The 17,130-nt window shown below is 36.3% G+C and overlaps 1 protein-coding gene across 25 annotated transcripts in view; it reads left to right on the top strand.

Moving 5' to 3' along the window:
• GPHN (gephyrin) overlaps window positions 1-17,130 on the top strand; it is a 269,940-nt gene that overhangs the window by 110,411 nt on the left and 142,399 nt on the right. For all 25 annotated transcript variants that reach the window (XM_036383547.2, XM_036383538.2, XM_036383545.2 and 22 more), the window contains exon 3: window positions 645-702. In XM_036383547.2, coding sequence (XP_036239440.1) covers window positions 645-702 — 58 coding nt within the window. The remainder of the gene's footprint in view (window positions 1-644; window positions 703-17,130) is intronic.

The raw sequence follows: 17,130 nt of genomic DNA, 5'->3' as shown, positions 1-17,130 counted from the left end.
TCTTCAGTATATGAACTGTTCTTTACCAGGATTTTTGCAGGATTTCAAAAAGTAATTTCAGTGAGTTTCATGTAGGACAAAACACTATTTTTTCTGTGTCAATGCCAGATATTACTCATCACCCAATTTTATGACCAGTCATTAACTGCAGAGATTTTTTCAAACATGGAGGCTATAGAGTCTGTGTGATTTGTGATGTCTGTACATACACATTTAATTTAAAAAATTCAATTTCCAGAATGGTATTTTGATGCATTTCAGACTGTGTAGCAGCATAGTGAAATAGCACAAAGTGCATCAGTCTTCAAACACTTAAACTCATCCATGTGCCTCAGACAATCAACAAGAAATCATAGAATATGATGATTGCCATTAATATATAAAATACCAGCCTGATGATGATAATTTTGCTTGGCTGACTTAATTGTTAAGGTGATAGATACCTTGTTTCTAGTATTTATGTTAATCACATGCGGATCTTTTGTTGGATAAAGAAAGGAGGGTTTTTGCTTTTGATTTGGGACTTACTAGGTTTTACCTCTAAGTTGGTAGAAGGAATGTTATGTTTTGGAACAGGTCATAAGACTTTTAACATACTATATTTTCTGTTACTGATTTTGAGAACTTTTTTTTCCTGATTTCAGGTTGGGTGGGACTATATCTGCATACAAGATAGTGCCAGACGAAATAGAAGAAATCAAGGTACAGTATTACTGCTTTTCAACACTGATTTTCTTTCCTTGAAAAATTACAGAAATGTTACATTAAAAAGCCACGTTATTCCTTGCTTTGAAGTGTGTCATAGGGGAGAGAGGAAAGTGTCATAAGGAAAATTATTAGATCCATATTTATGCATCTAAAATAGAATTTTAGTTATTTTTACAAATACAGTTTACCTTCAGCTTAAGCTGACTTCAGCAGGATTTGTTTGATGCCAGAAACCTGTGTAATTCAACCTATTTCTGTTTTGCTACCTGAAGACAGATGGAGGACTATGATGAACACTGAGTTATAGTTTCATAAAAAATATATATATAGTGTCCTTCTGCTTTTGAGATCTAAAGCACATCCATATTTTTCGATATTGTCTGTCTTATGAAGGGGATAGTATGAAGTCAAAAAATTGTTATAAGCAAAAAAATTGTTATAAACTGGTTTTTGAGTAGTGATAGCAATAAATACTGAAGTTTGCTTTCAAAGTAATGTGCATTGTAACAAAACTCACTTTAGCCAAGTCCACTCCTGAAATGTGCTTCAGCAATTTGTGTCAGTTTTGTTTTTCAGTGGAATGAAAGATGGGTACTGGGGGAATTTGGCCTGGACCTGATAGCACAGTTTGTGTAGCTGATTCCTCATTTGGTTGTTAGTAGGTCAGTCTCACGTATTGCTTGCTCATTGTGATTGCTTAACCCACTGTGCTGTTTCACATACTTGTTTCAGCTGTGCAAAGAGAATTAAGAATAGTTGTAAAGTCTTGTGAAGGGAAGTGACTGTACAATATCTGATGTAGACATGACTTTGCAGTGTGCAAATGGTGAGAATTTATTCCTCTTCAATTAGTATCAAACCCACTGCAAGCAACTCACTGCAGAGTGACTGCCTGTGTCTGCATCAGTCAAAGTTATCACACCATCATGATCAAAATTTACTTTCATCACCTAAGATTCATGGACTTCTCTATCATGAATTTTATCAAGGGGAGCATGATTTATTACTGGATAGATCCACTATTCAAACTTTGGTCTTGGAATAAAAGAAAGAGGCTTTCAAAATTAAATAGGGGTATTTTCATGATGCTCAGAGAACTGTTGCAAAACTATTTTAAAAATTATAAAAACCCTAAACCACAATCTTTTTACTTTAATATAAGAAAAGCAATACCACTGATATTTTGTTAATGTTGAAGAAAGCTGATATTTCTGACTTCATCGTACTAAACTGAGTTCAGTGAAAAAAGAAAAATGGAATGCTGGGAGATAGGAAATAATTTTACTTTTAGGAACTTACTGCAAGATTAGTAGTCACAGGAATCTTCACCTGCTTAGGAGAACTGTTCTGAATTTTCAGCTTTTTCTTATTTAGCTGGTGTTTAAGTGCTTGAGATCCTAAGAAGCATCAAAGGATGGGTTACTCGTTAGTCTCAGTTGTGCCAGATGTAAGTGTGGAAAAGGATTTTGTTGTTCAAAGTCAGAGCTATTTAAAGTGCTGGGGAAGAATCCTTCCCTTATTGTTTCTGGTAGCTCTCCTGCCTTGTTCAGGTGGTGGGGTTTTGAGGTTGTATCGGAAGTCAGGCCACTTCCCACACCTTAAATGGTTGAATTTCCCAAACCACAATATATGTTATTTATATTAAACAATGCACTACTGGAAGATACCAAGACAGACAAATATATATTGGATATCAAGAAGTATTATTTCGTCCATATGTGTTTTGAATAGCAGCTGGTAAACAGCGAGATGGAGTGTCCTTGCAGTAGATGTAGGGGGTAGTTTTAACATCTGAAAGGCTCTCCTAGCTGATTTGAGTAGAAAAAGGAGAGGAGAAAATAGAAGGCAAATCAGCTTACTGGAATTTTGCTTCTAGAGAGAACAGAATCTTCTTCCATGCACCTTAATTCAGTTATTTTGCCTCGCCACTATCTCTCCTCTATTTAAACGTGACATATTAAGGAAGTTAGTTTGATGAAATATGCAAAAATAATAGCTTCACTTTTAAAATCTGATTTAACTTGATGGATTGTTGAATTATATTTATGTGAATTGTATTTTCATGTTTTCTGATAGTCCATAAAAAGTAAACTGCTTTCTTAAATGAGAAAGGAGAAACTTCATCAGACAGAGAGCAATAGTTATTTTGACAAATAAATAAGTCTCTTAGCATTTGCATGTGTTCTAGGAAAGGTGGTAGATTAACCTCTTTTGCAGCTCGGAATAACTTATGGGGAAAACCAGTGTATTGATTTTGTTAATTCATTAATTCATCCTAGGTAGAACACTATTGCAGGCATATGAATGAGGAGTACTTATGGCAGAAGTGATAACATGTACCCTAACTAATCTCATGCAGCATACCAAGGTTAGGAAGGATTGTGTGGAACCAATCACCACTACAGTTCCACAACATCTGTATCAGTCTGAAACAAAGTGTCTTGAAGCCTACCTTCCCTAGATTTTTGTCACAGGTACTTGGGTTCCCAAAGTGAGAACACTCAACAGGTAGCTTTACCTAGATACCATCTCAGGTTTCCCCCCTGAAGACTCTTCCAGAAGGTAGGTATGTCCTCTATCATATGATCTTCTACTTCAATAAAAGAAGCTTTCAGAGAATGCATAAATGGATATACTGCCATCTGCATTCCTGTCATTCCTTCACACCAGTTAAAGCAAGGTCACTTCATTTTCAGTACCTGCTGGTTTTAAAATACTTCCAGAACTGATGAAGACAGTAAATATAGAAACTGCAGCACATTTCTAAGAAAGTGTCATTGTTTCAACTTCCTCTAGACTTCTATTCTCATCAGAATATTCATCCTCTAAGCAAGAAGCTTTTCAAACTATCAAAAAAGCATTGTCAGATTTCAGCCTTGTTTCTCACCTACTGTAATAGAATGTGCCTAAAGGAGAGGTCTTCCAAGCCCAATGATTTTGTGTGCATGGGACCTGGCAAGCCTACCAGGCAACACTGGTTTTGATGAGCAACGTGGAGACTGTCTCAAGAATAAAGAGCAATTTATGACTGTTACAGATTAGGGAAAGTTTATGTGATGTGCCTATAGATTTATGTCAACGGTATAATCTTATGGTTTATAGTGAGATGTGGTCTTTTTGATTTCCACATTCTGCCATTGCAAAGGAAATGTATGATGTGGTGAAGGGTGGTTATTATAGGGGAAGACTCAGTGAATGAGAAAAACACTCCTTAATAGATTCCTTAAAAAAAAAAACTTGGTTTGCTAGGATTTGCAAGTCAAGAGCAGAAAGGAATTTAATTGTTTTGTGTTGAGTTTTTATGTGCTTTCGTATATACTTTTCATGTAGACATATTCATGCATCTCATCTCAAGACCAGAAATGGATTTTGTAGCAGGTCCTTAATTCATGAAAGTAATATGCACAAGAAAGACATTGCCAGAACATTTCATTCCTATAATATTTGTGGCATGAGACAGATATTCCAGTGTAGAGAATAAAGTTAAGTGGTTCCCTCCTGTGGTAGTTAGTTTTAAGAAATCTTGTTAGAAGTATTTTGTTAGTTATAAATTGTAAATTTAGATGTAAAGCAGTTCTGGAGCAAGATTGGGAGAGGGTTTTTAATTCCATTAACCACCCTTTCACACAGAGACACACTTTATGCTCCCCAAGGAACACTCATAATTCTTCTATAGATACAATTTTAATGAAAACATATATGCATAAAGTATTAGAGGTTGCATTTAGAACTACAGACATTTTCCCCTGAGTAATGGTAGTATAGCTCTCTTTTTTTCTTTAGGAGTATGTGTTAACTCAATAGTTTAATACATGAAATTTTTTATGCACATTCTTCTCAGATTGTCTTCAGTCTTTGACAAAGTAGACTCCAGTGATAATAATCCAAGAGTAAAAAATTATAAAACCTATGAGGGAGGGCGAAGTAGCCAGAAATGGTGAGTGCTGTGTCTTCTTGAGAGGTCAGTTGCTCTATATGACTTAGGAATTCAAAAGATTTAACTTTTCCACACAGTCATTTTTAGGAACATCTTAGAAACAAAGGAAGTTGATTTCAGTGTCAGCAAGATGTATTTCAGAGCAAAGCTGTACTCCCTGCCATCAAAAATCGGCAGCTTTGATAGGATTACAATTAAAATCAGTCTATTCCAAGACTTTCTCAGAAATCATTTGGTTTGCCCACTTTGTGGTGTCATATACCTACATAATGCTGTATCCCAGAATCTGGGTTTTTTGCTGATAAGAGTAGCTGATGAAACTCACACAAACTTTGTCTTCAGCCAAGAAATACTGGCCTTGATCATTATCAAAGCATTTTCATAATTATCAACATGTGGCAAAAATAAGTAGTAATTTGTCAGTAAGTGCCAGTTTGTAGTCCCATATTTAAAAAAAAATCACTAAAGAAAGGTTATTGTAACTACTGTGGTGGATAGTTCACAAGAGCAGGGTTGTGCCTGAAAATATTTATGAAAATATGTCTCCACACTGGAGTATTTAGATATCTTTTGCATCTTCTACAGAATCAGCCTTGCTTTACATGAACAAGGAAGTGTGCTGTCATCCCAGTGTTGCATAGGAGGTTAAGTCCTGGATCTGGTTTACTTCATCACTGTATGGATATTCACTTGCCAAGCTTATCAGCACTGGCCAAGTGCTTCACAAATAGTTTCTCCAAAGTTTATGATGGGAGGAATCAGAATTTGATGATAATACTGAGATTATTGTTCCTTTATCTGTTGGGATCCAGCACAAAGAAAAAGGTTTCCCCACTCAGAATAAATTTTTTGAAGAGGCTCAAGCTGTTTGAAGTGTGTACTCCCACTAATCCTAGAGCACCAAGAAACTTTGCTATTTACCTTGCAGGAATGGCAATTCTTGTTCTCAGTTTTTCTGCTCATGTTTTCCTTCTTCTGCATCTCAAATTATAATTACTAACTCTCAGCACAAGAACTCTTACTAAGCATGACATAAAAGGGTATTATCCATTGAATGTCTAGTGAGTATTAAGTAGCATCTCCATAGACTCTAAAGCTTACAGATACAAGTTTAAAAAGATTTAAAAGGTAAATGTGCTGGTCATGTCACATGTCATCCATTAGATTGCTAGTTATGTGTGTTGACTAAAACTGAGGACTTGTCTTCTGCCTCTCTTAACATGCACTCAGAGTCTGACCATCCAGTAGACAGCTTAATTATACTCCTGCATCTAGGAAAAGTTTCTAAAACCTTTTGCAAGTGTCCTAACCAGTAACAAAAAGTTGACACTGAGATGTCAACTTAGTGTATGAAATCCCCGATAAAGTTGCAGATTAGGTTTTCCTACTTGCTTCTTGGATTTTCATGAAGTAGACTTTCTTATGGACATGAATCTAACTAGGACAATTGAGAAGTGGGATGTGTTAAGCTAAAACAACTTTGTCTCATCATATTTCCCTGTAATCAAAGTTCACCTGATGAACACACAAATTTCTTCCTGAGTTAATTTCCAGATCCTGAATTAGCAGAGTCAGTCACTGACTAGTGTTCTTTTTCAAGTAAGTATCATTGTTTAGATGACAAAAACCTGAGTTTTTACTTGCTGTATTAATCCTTAATAATTAATCTGTTGTTACAGATGTTATTTCCATGCTAGAGAGAACTAAAGTTTTGTGTGTGGGATTGTGTGACAAAATTGTCCAAAACTTTATATAAAAAAAAAACTTACTTTGCTTTAATTTTTCATCCACATGTATGCATTTGTGCTACAACCTGGAGATTTGCAACCCCTGCAGCATTAATAATGGCCATGCATTTGTGCTTCACTCTTGTAGTTCTAGTCCACAGTTGATTATATTATATTGAATCATATTATATTGCTCCTAGACTGTGATTTCCTTATCTGCTCTATTATGTAATTTTTTCTTCTCATGAGTCCTTTGTTGATCTACGTTTTATTTCTTCTAAAACTGATTTTCCCCCTTTTTCTGGAAGGTGCAGTCTGGATTCTGACTTTGCTTGGTGCCAAGCATGGCTGTGCAAGCCTGACTAGTCCAGGCACTGTCTCACACCAGTGAAATATGAGTGTTTCATAAGAATGCCTTTTCTGTTGTGGGATTTTTTTTTTCCCACCTATGAAGCCATTAGTAGTTGTGAATATCAGTTTTGACTTTTGGATTGTTTCTGCTCTGATAGGTTTGAGACTGCTTTTGCTTGGAGGATGTGACTGTTCTCCATGCTATAACTTTTGCTATCTCAAGTTTCTGTATAGAAACTCCCTAGGGAGTACTCACTGAAGGGACTTTTCATCTGTTTCTCTCATCTTCTGTGGATGATGGATACTCACTGGAGTCACAGACTCTCAACGAAAAAAAACACCTTTACAGAAAGAATGTAAAATGAGAGGTGGCTGAGGTGTCTATCAAACTCTGATTTAGGACTGCTGAATGTGTCAAAAACATTCCTCTGCTTTCCTGGCATGGGCATCAAATGTCCAGACACTCTGGAAGAAAGAGTATACTCACTAACTTTCCACATGAAAATAGGAATTGTCACTTTTTGTTTTCCTGCTGTCTTCCATCTTACTTTGCATAGGCTTTGTGGCTTCAGAGGCTTCATGTCTCTAGAAATGACAGATGAGACCACCTTACCTAGTTATCTTACTCTTCCAGGCCGTCTTGAATATAGAAAATGCTGAAGCATTGTTATAAATTCCTGTCCTCTGATGTGAGTAGAATTTAAGCGAATGCATTTTGTATCGTATTGTGTGGTTTAGTCTTATGAACATACAAAAGTTTACCCTGTGATTTGCAGATCATGGAATATTGCCACATGGGGAAGGGAAGGACAGGAAGACTGTGCATCCATGGAAGTTCAAATGCAATGCTAACAAGACAAAATAACTTTAGAAATATTATTATTTGCTTTCTAAAACAAGCAAAATAGTTCTGTATTTCTCCTGCAAAGAGAGAACAAAAACAGCTGTAAGTTAGCTTACAAGACAAACCTATTTTTCATCATCCTTTAAGCATTTCTGGTTGCCCAGCATTTAAGCTGTTGCCCTTAAGAGGGGACATTAATGTGTATCAGATTTTTCATTTCCACAGACCTGTTTGTCTATTTATTCTTTCTTAATTAAATATGTCAGAAACAGGAATTGAAATCTCTTGTTTTCCAGCATAAAAAAATCTCTGCCTCTCTCTGTGGCTGTAGTAACTGATTTTGTCTAAATTCCTCCTGGCTTTCCTTCATTTTCCATTTTTGCTAAATACCTATCTTTGTCCCAGCCGTCAGCTGAAACCTAGTTGTCTCCTAGGGCATCTTCTGACCAGCTCTTGTACTTTTCATCTGACTCCTTATACTGGGCAATGTTTTCAGTGCCTTCTGTTCTCACTGGAAAAGTAATTTCTTAAATGCGATGTCACTTAGCATGAATGAGATGAGAAAACATGCTCCTCTCATTAAGCAGCAAATAGCTTTTGGCAAGTGTTTAAGTAAATCAAGTTTATATAAAAGCCCTAATAATTTTCCACGTGACCTGTTACATTAAGTTTTGGTTGGTTTTATTTATCCTGTAAGAATGCATTCTGATGATTCTTATTTGAGGTCTATGAAGAAAATTTAATGTTATCCTATCAAAACTAATAATGTCATAAGTAATTAAGGGCTTGACTGAGTTTGAGGGAGATCAATATTAGGTTCATTTCTTGTGGTAAATTTATTTCTGAAATTTATTCTTTTTATGATTGTCACAAGAGGTGAATGCTAGACCTATATATATAAGAGAGAAGGCCATCAGGATTGTTTTGGTTTGCTTCTTTTAAAGAAAACCCCAAACCTTCAGGTTCTCTATGCTGGTTCTTTGTATATAGAGAAAAAGAGATCAGGAGTGTTGTTTAGGGTTTTTTGGTTTGGTGTTTGTTTTTTTTTTTTTTTAATAACCCTCAGTTGTACAGCTATTTACAGGTTGTATCTTAGTGAATTAAGAAAATTATTATTTGTAGAGAAATTAAATATTACTGCAAATAAGGGCATTAAAATACTGAGTGGTTGGGTGACAAACCACCTGATAAAATTCAGCAGAGATTAATGTTAAATTATGTGTATAGGAGATGTGAAAAAATCCCCAATTCCAATTTGCATATAAAATAGAAGCCTCTAATTAGACTACTATGATCCAAGAGCGAGCGCTGAGCAGTGTGGTTACTATTATTAGCTGAGTGTTCAGGGGCAACTGAAGGGGCAGAGGCATGGGAGTCATGGGGATGGACTGAGGAGAAGGGAACCAAGGCCAGAGCACTGAACTTTTTCTCTTGTGCATGAGCCTTTGGTGCCACAGCATGTACAATGGAATGTGAAGGGCTGTTCCTTTAATCACAAAAATGGCACACTAGCACTGAAAAATATTTAGAGTCAGATTATAAAAATAATCTAATTTATAGAAGCACTTTCATGTGAGGAACAGATAAAGAGACCAGGACAGAAATGTTCACAAGTGGCACATTTGGTTGCATTTCAGACACATTCTTCCTTATTTATACTGCACATTCAAAAATTAACTATCATTCTTAATTTATGCAAATTTTAAGACTGCCTGAAAACAGGTGCCAAAGTTTTGATTATGTGTTTTCTATTGCTTGATAATGCACTGATTGTAAGGGGGGAAAAAAGAAAGAACACACACAGCACAGCAGAAACCAGTTTAATACACTGTGTTTTCCTGAAAAAGATTTGCAACTGGCAGACTGTAAATAATTCTGCCAGGATAGCGTAGTTTATTTTGCTTTCATCACATGTTTTCAGATGATTGTTAAGGTTGTGTTTTAAGAAATGATTGGAAAGCCCAATAGGAAGACACCAAGAGCTGCACAAGCCTCCCTGTGACATGCAGGTTTGTAAACTGTATGAATAGACTGATGCTTAGTACTTCAGTGTGTGATTGCACCTCATTCAACTTCTCTGCTAATTAATTAGGGTTTTTGTGGTGTCCTATTCCTATTAGTGACCCTGTCATGTATAAGGTCCACTGTCTAAAACAGAATATGAGACATGAAATGTTTTTAATGGTAAACCAAACAAAAACTTCCTTCAAGGAGATATCATAAAGGAATGGTATAAAAGTATTGACATGTTGAACTGTGGCTACAGGCATTTTATTTGCCCAAATACTTTCTTATATCAGTTGCACAAGATTGGTCTAGGTGAGATTTTGTGCTGATTAGCTGTGTCTGAGCACTGATGTAAAATGAAAAATTAGAAGTGAATTCTATGTTTTACTGAGTATGTTGGGTAAGTGGATCATCTCATCTCTGATAGTGCACAGAGCTGGAATGTTGGCTTAGCTGATGTCCTAAAGGCTTCAAGCAATGGATGTCTTCCAGCAAAATAAAATCATAGCCAAATGTGTAGAGACAAATTTAAAAATGCCTGCCTTAGCCCTAGCCACACTGTCCTTGGTGCCAAGAAATGAACGTCTCTCTTGAGTCGTGTCTGTGTTCCCAAGTCACGCAAACCATTAAAACACATCTATCTATAAAGTAAAGCATGTGGTGCTGGAGATCCAGCATACATCATATGTTCTTTGATATGTTTTATTTCACACTACTTCTGGTATTATTCTGTGTGCCTGTTAACAGCTGGAGTGGATTATACATGCTGCTGAAGTCCGTCTTCCAAATAAGTTTCATCTGAAAGGATTCCAGTTCATATGATCAAAGGCTACTCTGCAATCTGAGCCAAAGTCTGTTAATCAGAGGTATTAAAAGGGCTGGTTTGTACTAACAGGCTGTGGTAGATGTGTCCCAAGCCTTCAGCCAGCACTTGTGTTCCCATAACACTGCATGTCAGGTTGCAAATGTGAGATTCATCATATAGTACCCTTGTTACTAGTGAAACTCTATTGTCTGAGCTAAGTACTTAGAGAGTGCCAGCCCTTCTGGCAGACTATTCAAAGAAAAAACCAAATTATTTTCTGGACCAGTAGTCTCCAAATGGTTTGATCATCTACCTCATCAGTAAAGAATTTTTGAACATTTAGCCTCCAAAAATGTATATTCTAATATTTTCTCCCTGAACTACAGTGAATCATAGAATCATTTGTTTGGACAAGACCTCAAAGATCATCCAGTTCAAACATCAGCCCCAGCACTGCCAAGTCCTCTACTAAACCCTGTCCCCATGTGCCCCATGTATATGTCTTTTAAACACCTCCTGAGATAGTGATTCCACTGCTTCTCTGGGCAGTTTGCTCCAATGCTTTATAGCCAATCTAAACCTTCCCTGGTGCAACCTGATGCCTTTTTCTCTTGTCCTGTCACTTGTGACCTGAGAGAAGAGACTTGTCCCCGCCTTGCTACAATCCCCTTTCAGGCAGCTGTAGAGAACAGTAAGATTCCACCTGAGACTCCTCTTGTCCAGGCTAAACAACCCCAGGTCCCTCAGACATTGGTCTGTATTGCAACCGTTTTAAGGAAGTAAGTCCAGCAGATATGTTATCAGGCTGAAAGAAATTCTTCCCCTGATGTTTGCTTCTGTATCATGATAAAAAAGCTTTCCCAAGAACTTCCTCTGTTTTTTGTTGGGTTTTTTCCAAGATAAAAAGGTTTATCGTGTCCATTAATATTCATAACCACTATATTTTATCTGCTGTTTAGTTTTTGTGGTCAATAGTTTGTGGAACTATTAATTATCATGGTTTTTACCTAAGGGAACTAATAAGCAATGCCACCATGTAAGAAAAGGACAGATACAGGAGCAGAGTCATCTTGGGTGGAGGCATCAGATCCTTAAGGAAGTGGGATTTATATGGACAAATTATCTCACAGAGCTGTAGTTCTAACAAAAACCAATTAGTTTTGCCATAATGTGTGTAAGAAACACTAAGTATTTGACTGGACAACAGTAGTATTTTATATTTGGGTGCAAGATTATGTGCTTTACCAAACAGAATATTTTGCTATTGCAAGACAAATTATGTAATTTGTTGTGTCTGAGGTCACAATATTTGCTCTTCTGAATTATCTTTGAGCACCCTACTGATGTGTGTCTTAGCATGCACCTATTTAGGCAAAGGAAACAATTCTTTTCAAATGAAGGACTCATGTAAGATTAAAGCTTGATGTTTTCCTTTTCATTTCCCCTATGGTTTTGATATGCTCATTTTCTGGATTCTGCCATGATAAAGTAGGAAGCATTTTGATATTATTTAGTGTAATACTGATTCTGTACTTATCAATTATAGTAGGATTTTGGGAATTCTGTGACTCAATTGTCCTAAAGAAAAGGTATAAGGGGGGGAATGCCATCCAATCTTCAAAGTTCAGTTAAAGGTAAAGTGGTTGAAGAGTTTTTCACTTTTTAAAATACGTTCTTAGTAAAAAGACACAAGAATTTCTAGAATTGTTCTGGCAAAAATGATTGCGTTCAATTTCAGCTGCCTCATCATTAGGACAAGATTAGGTGGGATCCTAAGACTGCAAAGGTAACACATATACTTCTTTCATCATTTCTGCATAGAATGACATTTCTGTTTTCTCTAATTATTTATCGCCTGCTTTGTTATTGTTATGCTCTATCAAAATACCCTTGATTTTAAAATACGAATATGGTAACTTTTTCTCTGAGTAACTTCTGTAGCCGTGATGACATAAACCTCTCTTTTAACAAATAGGCTGATCCCTATGGAAATTTGTACTGCTCAGTTCCATCATTTTAAAGGGTTCTTCTGTGTTCTTGGTAGTTGAACGTAATTTAACATGAGTGAGCATTACCCAAGATGTATCACTCTGGAAAATGAAACTATGTATCTATGTATCTGGGGGTACCTTAGGAAGCTAAGAGCTTAACATGAAGATGTTTTAAAATTCTTGTCCTTGTTTAAAAAAGCAGAAAATAACCCTTCTTTATTTATTTGGATTGTCTTCTGTATTTTAAGGAGTATTTCTAAGAAATAACGCTACATAAAACAGGCAATGTGTAAAAATAAAGCTGGCTGTCATTTGGGACACTGAAGCTAACTCTTGAGTTTTAGGGAGTATCTTGAGGCTCTAGATGACAGCACACAATTATGGTCAGGCTGTTTTGAAGGAAAGATGACCAAGTTTAAAATCAGAGAGCTATAAAGAACTGCTTTACATACAAAAGCTCCAATGCCTTTAAGTAGTGTTACAAACTGTGAATGCATATGTTGGTGAGAAATCTAAATGGATTGTTATGTTTTGAAAAGGAAAATAAAAGAATATTTGTGAAGTAGTATGCTCTCAGTGTAATTAAAGCTTTTGCAAACACTGTACCCACTACAGAGTTGACTTCTGAGACAACCAGCAAAAGAACTAAGAAATCAAATCTCACTGACAATGCAAAATTCTGAGTTTTCTTGGGATTAAATATTTTCTGCAGACCTGATTATTAAAAGTGCTTATTACAAACATTTTGACCATTTAGCCAATAGCTGATATGCAAGCATGAAGCTTTTTTCGTAATGACACAGTTCCCTACATTTGCCATTTTGCTTTAATTAAAACAACTGAGCTAGACCTCATCTATTTGGACAGCCAGGCATTTTTACAATGTGTTATTATACTTAAATGTTTTATATGAAACATATAAAATTTTATATAGATTTTAGTATGTGTGTGCATATTCAGAATATTTTGCATTTCAATGTTTGGTTGCACAATTTCAGTATCTTAAACTCTTTAAAATCAATCCTATATTTGGAGAAATAGTATTTTAACAGAGTCCTAATTTTGCAACAGGAAAAACAGCTGATGATGTTGCAGTTCATCTAATACCATGGCAATTTCATAATGTACAAATTGAAAAAAAATAAAAAAGGCCCTTCTTCACTGGTAGAATAAATAGCTAATTTCAGAGCAGCTTTTTGTTGAAAAGCTTTTTTAATTCACTCTGCTGGATCTCTACCAATGAAAAGATTATTGGATATGTTTGAGCACGTGTATTGCCTTCTGAGAATGGCTAAATAATAGGGAAGGAAAACCAAAGGCAATATTCTTACTGTCCTTATAATTATGTATTTTGAATGTGTATGAAACATGGAATTAACATGTGATCAGCTATTTTCAAATATTGTCCTTTCTTGTGGTTTTAATTAAGAATTTGTTCTGTCATAGAATCATTTAGGTTGTAAAAGACCTTTAAGATCGTCAAGTCCAACTGTAAAACTTAACACTGCCAAGTTCACCTTCAAGCCATATTCCTCAGTGCCCCATCTGTATGCCTTTTAGATACCTCCAGAGAGAGTAATTCCACCACTTCCCTGAGTAGCCTGTTTCATGCTTGGTAGCCCTTTTGGTGAAGCCATTTTTTCATAAGATGCAATCTAACCTCCCTGGCACAACTTCAAATGGCTGCCATTCTTCTTATGTAATATTTTTTATATTATATGACATAAATATGTAATTTATTTATTCTTTATTCCTTGTTACTTGTGAAAAGAGACAGAACCCCACCTCTCTACAGCCTCCTTTCAGAGGAGAATGGTTGTAGAGAATGGTAAGGTCTCTCTGAGCCTCCTTTTCTCCAGGCTAAACATCTCCAGCTCCCGCAATAGCTCTTAATCAAAAACCTGTGCTCCAGATCCTTCACCAACTTCATTGCCTGTCTTTGGATACATCATCAGTAGTCACAACGCAGTTCTTTAAATTAATGCACGGGGCACAAGTTTTTCTCTGACTGCATATTTAATGTCATACTTACATCACTTCTACGTGTAGGTTTCAAGATCAGGAATAAGATGCAAGGCATCAAGCCCACTGGCAAATAACAAGTTTCTTTTATACATAGGGTGAATAATAGCTTAGTAATGCAAATAAAATTTAAAAAAACCAAAATAAATTTAAAATTGAAACTTTGGTACAAACAGTTAATTTTAAATGGTTTTCTAGATCACTGGTATTTCTTACATGCAAAACTCTCCATGGAAGCCTAATTTTTTGCTCTTTGCCATTGTAGATTATCTGCAGGGAACTGAAGGAAACATCCAAAGTACAGAGTTTGCAAAAGAATTAAACATTTTCTTATCAGACCTCAGTCAGACACTGAAATCAAGCCAAAGAACAGAGATTACTAATGAAATTTTTTGTACAAGTAGGTCAGTGAGAAATTTAATATCTCCCTACAAAAACATCATTATAATAAAAGGAGCCTAAAGGTATGAAGTCTGTTTATTCTTTTAGCCTGCAATTATTTCCTGAGCAAAATAGTATTCTCTTGTCAGTACTCTAAGTTAGAATGGCCAGATGTTAACTTGCTAGTTAAGACCTTCAACTGAGTATATTTAATTGAAGTGGTAGTCTATTTTCCTGTGCCTCAGTTTTATCATGGTTTTATTATCATGTTTGTTTTTTCTTTCCTAAGGGTCAAAAGATACAGGAAATTAAAATTTCCCAAACTCAAAAAATTTGGTAGATTAGTTGTTGTCTGGAAAAAAAAAATCTTATCACTGTTAAGCTGTATGCTGTTCATTCAAATAAAATATATTTAGTGTAGCCAGTAGTCCTACATTTTCTTGCTGATATTTTGAAATTTGGGTAACAGACAAAAATAGAGTTTCCTTCTAAATGTATCTGCTTTTGGGGTTAGACAAAAGTGAAAGCTGAAACAGGAGCGAAAGACTTAAGGGACTACTAAATGATCTGTGACATTCAGGAAGGAATGGCTATGGTGGCTTGAAAATTGGCTAAATTTTTTCAAGTTGATCAGTATAGATAGTTACAGCTGCAAAAACAACATACTGTGCTTAGGCTCATTGGTACAAATGTAAAGGCTCTTGGAAGATTGCTGCTATAGAATTACTGGATTCCTGATAGACCTGATATTTAACCACAGATTTATAAGTCTCAGCAGAGGAAAAAAAATCTTTTATTTCTTTTTAATGTTTTCAAATATCATAGTGTTAGTGGACCTGGAGAGAGAACTCTTAGAGGACAGAAAAGACTTGAATAGTAATTGCAAGAAAAAAGCAAAGTCCTCTCCTTTTGTAGTTAGAAATGATGGGTCTTGAATGAAAGGGAATTCTCTGTGTGTGTTTTCTGTACTGGGGCAGAAAGCAAGAGAGAGGGAAGTGCCAGGTTCTGTCTGTATCTCAGTAAGAAAGGCCTGACAGCAAATAGCTGAATGAAATATCTGCTTTCATAAAGCAAAAGATGAGGAGGGAATATAGGTAGCAAATAAATCTTACTCCCTTCAGATGCTGGGAACTGTATGTTCATGCAGCATCAGATGTGGACGGATTTCTCCACTTGTGAGAAATTTCTGCTACTCTTTTAGATAAAGGAAAGTCATGCTGGTGGTGTCATCACCAGAACTGAATTGGAGTTGCCTACAGGCTCCTCCATTACAATGAGGTGGATGAGTCTGTCCTTTGGCCAAAGAGGTTTGTGTAGCACGACACATTCCTGAAAACCATGCTGAACATAAAGCACAGGGCAGCCTTCTGTAGGAATTTCAAGGAAACTGTTATGTGGATTGCTAATTCCTTGATGTACAATGGCCTCCTGGTCAGGAGCACTATAATATAAGAAATGTTATCAACAGAACAGTGTGTGGTCCTTGATTTCCAGAGGGAGTTGCCCAGTTGTTGCTCACAGATGAAATTTATTGCCTGTCTCCCTCATCCACTAATGCCACCTACTCTCTCTCTTACTGAAAATACTATCTGTATGACTGTGCTGCCTGTGTAGGCTTTTCATCACTCTCTAGCACTAAAGTGGCAATTGTCTCTACAAGGGAAAGCAGTAGTCCAGAGATAACATATACTGCATGCATCATAATCCCGAAAGTAGGATGTGTGGGAGATGATACAACTCTTTGAAAGGGGCAATATGCTATTTTTAGTTATGGCAATGAAACCTTAATACTAAGTTGCAGTGAGCAGTTGACTGTAATGTGATTTGACCTTGTCCAGAAAGGTAAGTTTTCCAATTAAATAACCAAAAATCACTTATATAAACACTTTCATGTAACAGACCATATGTTAGAATAATGATATATAAAGCAGGTGATACACAGTTGAAAAGACTCATTATTTCTTATGCAACTCTTCTTTGAACTATATAAATAACTCTGGATTCTGGTAAAGGTTACAGTGTTTGTCTTCTTAAATCTTTGAAATAACAAATAAGTACTTGTAGTCCAGAGGGCTTTCCATGAGTTCTGGAAATTACTTCTAGAAATTACTCATACTTTAACAAGGAGGGTTCTCATCAGTGGCACAGGATTTGGCTGGAGGGCTGTCACTAGTGAAGTCTTCTGAGGTTCAATATTGGGCTCAGTGGTCAATAACTTACTCGTCAAATACTTGGATGAAGGGCAGATGCACCCTCAGCAAGGTCACTGAGCACACAAAGCTGGAGCAGTGGCTGATACCCCAGAGGGCTGTGCAGCCCTTCAGAACAGGCTGGAGAGATGGGCAGAGAAGAACTGC

The sequence above is a fragment of the Molothrus ater genome, chromosome 6, assembly GCF_012460135.2.
Source record: "Molothrus ater isolate BHLD 08-10-18 breed brown headed cowbird chromosome 6, BPBGC_Mater_1.1, whole genome shotgun sequence".
Classification (NCBI taxonomy): domain Eukaryota; kingdom Metazoa; phylum Chordata; class Aves; order Passeriformes; family Icteridae; genus Molothrus; species Molothrus ater.
The sequence above is the reverse complement of the archived record's forward strand: the minus strand, read 5'-3'. Positions and strand labels throughout refer to the sequence as shown.